The sequence below is a fragment of the Peromyscus leucopus genome, chromosome X, assembly GCF_004664715.2.
Source record: "Peromyscus leucopus breed LL Stock chromosome X, UCI_PerLeu_2.1, whole genome shotgun sequence".
Taxonomy (NCBI): Eukaryota; Metazoa; Chordata; class Mammalia; order Rodentia; family Cricetidae; genus Peromyscus; species Peromyscus leucopus.
Window position 1 is genome coordinate 23,226,146 of NC_051083.1, and position 7,598 is coordinate 23,233,743.

Genomic DNA, 7,598 nt, shown 5'->3' on the forward strand with positions numbered 1-7,598 from the left:
CAAGATGCTCTTTTCTAGTTCCAACCATTTGCCAGCAAATTTCTTTTATTCTATGAAATGAACCTTATTCTATTGACACAGAGGTTGGAAATGTAAAATGGAGTAGGTTTGGGGCTAGTAAGATTGCCCAGTGGCTAAGTGAGTTTGCCACCAAACTTAATGTGAGTTTGAACCCAATGATTCAGAAGGTAAAACAGGAAAAAATAACTCAGACAAGCAGTCCTCTTATCTCCATACCACTTATTCTGCATGGCTATTTGTGATATTCACAAACAGAAAGACAGTAGATGCCCACTGCCCATTGTACAGCATTACCTTCCTACTCCATGCAAAGGGCACATACTGTCTACAGAGCTAACAATAAGGAATTCCAGATCTGCCCTCATTAGACCTGAGATCTCCAAACAGAACTGTGGTTACTTTTCATTACTTAGGTGCAACTACCTTACAAACCTTCTTTCACTTGGTATTTGTCCTGTTTGTTTTCAACATGCCTTTCACCATTGCTTTTGCCTGCAACTGCTTGTTGAAAATATCTGAACACATGATTATGGCCTTCAGAGTTTAGGATGTGAAAACATTCAAAGAAAGGAACACTTAAGACAGATAGAGGAGGAAGTAATTTAGACACATTCAGAGAGTCAAGTTGATGCTTTATTTAGAATTAATTGATGATTACAGGAGGTCTGTGTATGAATAACGAATTTGTTCTAGGCACCTTCTGACAGATGTTTCAAATACAGGAGCCCTCACTTTAGACCTCTTGTTCGCCCACTATGTATGCATGCTGGAACTTCACCTGACTCTGTAGTTTCAAAGAGCTTATCTCAGAGAAAAGGAAGATCACACCAAAGAGTGACATGGTGGTTGTCAGTACTGCTGTTGGAAAGACAGCAATAAACTGTTTGTTTATCAATGCTTCTTTTCTAACAGGAAAGTTAGGCGGAAAGTCAAGAGTGGTTTGTCCATAATGATCTGCGAAGTGGTTCCAGCTCACAGAAACCAATGTGAAGAGGCTGCTAATGCACAAAACTAAGGCAGAGACCTTGTAGCAATATATCTCCATCTCCACGAATGGGTCTTCCATGCAGCTGATCTTAATGGCGACTGCACCAAAAATCAGAACTATAAGCTTCATCAGAATGGCCCACACTATCATGGTCTGTGCATACTGGAATTCAGGTGAAATTGTCCAGGTGGAATTGATAGGAGTATGCACCAGCATCTTGATTACAGTCCCTGAGACATTAAACTCTTGAGGGTAGTAAACTTCCCACAGTCCAAAGGACACAAATTGCACAACCGTGTTGTTGAATTCCCACAGGCGCCAGCATTGGCTGCTTGCAATGACTATCTCAAATACCAAAGCTGATAGGCCGCAAAGGAGGCCACTCAGCTTGAAGATGCATTCCATTGCACTGGCAAATCTGAAGAAGAGATTGAACAAGGATATAGTAAAGCAAGGAACACAGGGGAAGTTGGGAATACAAAATGAGTCATGGTTTACAGAGCACTATACTCTCATACCTTGTCCCTGCTGTCATGTAGTTGTATTTAAGTAGTCTACCTAGGTATTGGGATTCAACATACTACAAATAAGAGTGTAAAAAGCCATAAACTCCATGACTATAGCAGAAGTTCCCTCTATAGGAGGTTTTGGTTAGCAATTTCACTCTATCTTTCAAATCTATGTGTGCATTTGTTACTAAGAATTTTTTCTTGTTTCACACATCAATTCATTTAAAATTAGAATTAAATGAAAAATAAGTAAAGCCTCTGAAATTTTTCATTCATACTTCTGATAGGCTTCACTTCTAATTGTAATATTTATAATTTCTTTAAACCAAAAATGAAGATTTAGCCCAAATAACAAAACTGTATTTGTTTTATTCATACTTCATATTTTGAGATTGATGTGGTGGGGCTGCAGAGATGGCTCAGTGCTTAAGAGCACTGACTGCTATTCCAGAGGACCTGAGTTCAATTCCTAGCACTCACAGTGTGGATCACAACCATCTATAACTGCAGTCCTATGGGATCCAATGCTCTCTTCTGGTGTGTAGATATACTTGCAGACAAAACCCCATATAAAATCAATCAGTATGTAAATAAATAGTATTTTTTAAAAAAATCTATGGAAGATAGGCAGTGGTGGTATATGCCTTTAATTCTAGCACTTATGTGGCAGAGTCAGGCAGATCTCTGTGAATTCGAGGCAAGACTGATGTACAGAGTGAGTTCCAGGACAGCCAAGGTTACAGAAAGCAACCCTGTCTCAAAAAAAAACAAAAAGAAAAAAATCAGTGCTGTGTTGTTTTCTCTTTTCTTTTTTGATAAGCACTTTTGTTGTAATGCAATATGTAAGTGGAAAGGTGATAGACATTATTTGAATTACTCTGTTAATAAAATTGCCTTAGATATGCATTAACCAAATTCACATTTTCTGAGTTATACTGAATCATATCTTTTTAAAACAATTATGTTTCCTTTAAGAGCATTTTCTAATGAAATGGGCTATATTCAGATTTAGTGGGTCTTGATATATCAAATCTTTGTTTACAGAAAAATATTAGTTGAGGGTACACAAGATGGCTCAGTGGATGAAGTCACCAACCCTTCTGTCTGACAATGTGAGCTTTATCCCTGGAACCCACATGATGGAAAAAAGGACCATGCCTACAAGTTAACCTCTGACATCCATGTGCATGCTGTGGCAATGTACATGTCTACACACACACAAATAAATGTAAAAATGTAACTTATATGTAACTTATAGTTTTAAAAGCAAGTTCAATGAGAATTTTTAGTTTGAGAATAATTATTTTACTATTTCTTTGTATTTAGCCTTCACTCTGAGGCAAACTGAATATAGAAAGTGTCACCCAAACTGCCACTTCATCAAAAGGAGCCTTTTAAATATACCTGGTGAGAACCACAAAAGTCATCAATTTTATGACATTCCAAGTAAATCCAAATCTATTTTCCCGAGTATCTTCATTAAACTGTAAAAGATTAAGGAGAGTACTCAAAACTCACTCCAGAAAACAAAGCCTGTGAAGAGTATAATTATTTACTTATTTCTTTAAATCTCCTTTCCAAGAATCTCAACTGGATTAAGTGTTCAGCACCTTGGGATTAAAGCTGTGTATTCCTGTAGCTATCACTGCACACATCTCCACCTCATCACAGATTATGTTCCCAAGGAAGTAGAGCAAAACTTTAGTTCCTTGTGGGTATCTGATAATAAAACCACCAAGGTAAACAGGAGTCTTTCTGCACTTACCCAAATCAGCATAAACACCTAAGCCACATTAGATGAATCAGCCTTCTGTTATATATTAAGGAATAGATTTATTTTCAAATAGTTTCAGTTCCATTACTTGAAATTCCTTTATCAGAAGCATTTGTGAGGAACAACAAAAGATTACCATTATTGAAGAGAGACAGTCTAGGAAGAAACTTCTGGAAATAATTGCTTCCTCTAAGTATGTTTAAAGACTTTGAATCTTCAGAAGATTTATTTTTGCATAGATTAACTAAACAGTCAACAAGAGGAAACAGCTTGGGCTTCATAAAAGTTTTCCCTCAAGACTTGGAGACTTTAAGAGGAGCCAATATTTATAAAATCATGAGAGCCCATGAAAAAGTTCTTCCAAACTTTGGTGATCTTTTAATCTGAACTTAATTAAGAAAGAGTAAAAAACTTTCAATGCATGACAACTGTGTATGAAAATAATATTTTGTAGTAATATTGCAATTTTCCTTTACAAACATGTGGCTATGGTTCCTTTTTTAAACTTTATTTTTCTTTTCTTTGCATTGGTGTCTTGCCTGCCTGCGTGTATGTCTGTGTGAGGGTGCCAGATTCCATGGAACTGGAATTACAGAGAATTGTGAGCTGCCATGTGGGTGCTGGGAATTGAATCTGCGTCCTCTGGAAAATCAGTCCATGCTCTGAGCCATCTCTCCAGTCCCGTTCTGTTACCTAAGAATTTTAATGCTTGGAATTAATAGTAAAAAAGTTTTCAATATCATATTTAAGATGATGCTTATTTCAGCTGTGTTTGCAATGCCTAAGTATAAGTAACTTATATGAGCAAAATAATCAGGGGAATGCTCACAATAATTTCATTTCTAAATTTTGGTAGTGATTAGTGGAAATAAACTGAACTCACCTATATTGTCTACTGAAAGAACCAAGCAAAATGACAAATGTTTCACATGGTACACCCAGTGACATGATGTCAAAATTCCATACCTCAATATATATATATATATATATATATATATATATGTGTGTGTGTGTGTGTGTGTGTGTGTGTGTGTGTGTGTGTGTATTTTTGCATATGTGTTCATGCTTGATGCTTGTGCTTGTGCATGTATGATTGATGAACATGTATGAAAATCTGAATTCTTTTTTCTGTGCCACAAAATTGAAATCTACATGGAAATCATAAGGGCAGATGAATAATTTCTCATAAATTACTCAAATTCCACTTTCAACATTTGGTTCTTTCGGTTGAAACATTTGATGTATCCTGACTACCTTATTGAACAAATATCTTCTTTTGTACTAAATTACAACTCCATATTTACTGTATGATTAAATCCACTTAGATAACTTCTATTTCATATCTTTGTATATAATGTTAATATTCATGAATATGCCCTGAGGGATACCACTGAGTCCTTGAGCAGAAAGATAGGAAGCTAAGGCATGTAGAAAATGAGATTGCTATTGACCATGCAGAAGGTTTGAGGGGCCAACAAACTGTATCTCCTTGACAGGAAAATTTCTTTACTAGCTACCCACTGCTCCATAGCCTCTGTGGAATGTGCTTCCTAACTGGAAGAAGGAGGTAGCTGTACTACTTGGGAAGTTACATCAGCAAGATGGGTTTGGAGTTGATGGTGGCTTGAGTAACACCCTCTTCCTTGCCAAGGCAAAACTGAGGCAGGGACTACAGAAGCAGTGAATTTTGAAACACAACTAGAAACAGGGTGGAGAATGTCTTTGTCCTAGACAAATGAGCTAGCCTGGCAGGATCTGGTTCTGCCCATGTCTGAATACTATGAAGTAGATGTATGGTGCTCAGAAATATACGATTTGAAAGCTTCCTTGTAGCTTATATTAAGCTTTTACCTTTGTGTATCATGGGTCAGGAGATCCATTTCAAAGAATCCAGGATCATAAACATCTTCCAAATAACAAGAAATGTTGACCAGACAGGGAGTCACACAAGAGGTAGAAAACCTTCAGTAAAAGAGGTTGTATTAGACAGGTATTTTAGCTCAGAACAGTGTCTCCCCAACCCCATGCCTGAACAAATCTTTCCATTCCTTTCACATGTTTAGTTGGAGTCTCATTTATACACTTCAGAGGTATTGGCCCATCTGATATTCTTGTCCCTCCAATGAGATCCACACTATCAATATCCCCATTTTATAACTAGGAAAACAACACAAAGAGTCTAATTCATGTACTCAGTTTCATGAAACTTCACAAGTATAACAGTCAGTGCAGGCTCCATAGCCCTCAAAGACTAGCAGTGGGCTTCCCAATCCTTAAGATATCATGAAGATATACTCAGATTGAAAAGATTTCAAGTAACATCCTAATCATATGTCAGGGGCCTTCTTTGGCCCTTGAAATTGAAAGTGATTAATAAAAACCACGTGGAAGACATAAAATACTTACCTCTTTGTGTCTTGTATGAAGTCCAAATGTTAGTATCTGCCAACTGTAGCAAAAATGACTCTGAAAGTTCTCTTGTTTCCTTGGCTACCAGAGACTAATGGCACATTGTGAGCAATGAGCCAGTGTTAGGCCATATGGTCTTAAAGGATCACAGGAATTAATGTTCCTGTCATATGAAAAGTATTAAAGGAATAATTAACTAATTTATTTTTAATCTAAAAAGCTTCCTTATACAACATAATTTGATCATGAATTTCCCCTTCAAAACTTTTTCTATTCCTTCTGTTTCCCTCATCTCTAACCACATAAACTTCTGTGCATTTGTGTTCTCTCTCTCTCTCTCTCTCTCTCTCTCTCTCTCTCTCTCTCTCTCTCTCTCTCACTCTCCCTCCCTCCCCCTCCCTCCTTCTCTCCAAAATAAATAAATAAATAAATAAATAAATAAACAAATAAATTACTAGAAATAAAAAATGCAAAATCAACACATAGCATAAGTTTTCTGTTGGCCAACTATTCCTGTTCATGAGGCCTACACTGGAATGCAGTGAGTATGTACAATTATGTGCCATTGTACAATCTTTTTCCAAACAGGTATCAGTTGCAAATAGCTTCTTGGTTAGTGATGATTCTTTGTTTCTGTTACACTGTTATACACTGGCATATCGTCCTGTTTGAATGAGTATGGGTCGTATGTGCTTGTAAAGTCTTTCTGAGTTCTTATGTGACATCAGTTCTGTGGTGTCTCCAGGATACTGTTTTCTAAGAGTTGTCCACAACCTCTGACTCCTACAATCTTTTTTAAATTAATATTTAATTAGGAAATTTATATATTGGATTAAGTGAGCGAAAGTAATTATCTCATAAAATAGTAAGCAGGTTTTTTTACTGTATTCAACCCCCATCCCATCACAGTTCTTACAGAATATTTCTAAAAACAGAATATTCTAAAATCATGATCCAACATTATATTTAATGACAACACTTTAGAAATTACTCCTGTATCTGGGAAAATGTAAAACTGTTTACTTTAAAAGCTCTTTTCAATAACAGCATGTGAAAACCTAGGAAAAATAAATAATAAATGAAACTATTAGGACAGAAGTTACAAGTAACATTTAAAATTGTTTATTAGAATATTTATTTTTTAAGAATTTCTTTTTTTTCTTATATTTTATTTTATTTTATTTTATTTTTTTTTTGTGATATATATTTTTTATTTTACAATACCATTCAGTTCTACATATCAGCCATGGGTTCCCCTATTCTCCCCCCTCCCACGCCCTCCCCTTACCCCAGCCCACCCTCCATTCCCACCTCCTCTAGGACAAGTCCTCCCCGAGGACTGTGATCAACTTGGTAGACTCAGTCCAGGCAGGTCCAGTCCCTTCCTCCCAGACTAAGCCAAGTGTCCCTGCATAAGTTCCTGGTTTCAAACAGCCAATTCATGCAATGAGCACAGGACTTGGTCCCACTGCCTAGATGCCTCCCAAACTGATCAAGCCAATCAAATGTCTCACCTATTCAGAGGGCCTGATCCAGCTGGGAGCCCCTCAGCCTTTGGTTCATAGTTCATGTGTTTCCATTCATTTGGCTATTTTTTTTTCAATAATTGAGTAAAACTGAAATTTATTATATGCCACAGTCGTCCTAGGGACCTCCATGCTATATATATATAGCCTTTATGGTTCTATGGGTTGTGGTCTGATTGTTCATTTTATATCTAGAATCCACCAATGAGTGAGTACATACCATAACTGTCTTTCTGGGTTTGGGTTACCTCACTCAGGATGATTTTTTCTAGTTCCATCCATTTGCCTGCAAATTTCATGCTTTCATTGTTTTTCTCTGCTGAGTAGAACTCCATTGTGTATATGTACCACATTTTTTTCATCCATTCTTC

At 36.7% G+C, this 7,598-nt stretch overlaps 1 protein-coding gene across 1 annotated transcript; it reads right to left on the reverse strand.

Annotated features, from left to right (window-relative positions):
• Positions 1-754: 754 nt before the first annotated feature.
• LOC114687492 lies at positions 755-5,250 on the reverse strand. Its single transcript, XM_028862115.2, has 2 exons — positions 5,144-5,250; positions 755-1,427 (listed from the first exon to the last, which is right to left on the reverse strand). The coding sequence occupies exons 1-2, from the start codon at positions 5,170-5,172 to the stop codon at positions 755-757; spliced, it is 702 nt and encodes a 233-aa protein (XP_028717948.1). The 5' UTR covers positions 5,173-5,250.
• Positions 5,251-7,598: the final 2,348 nt, after the last annotated feature.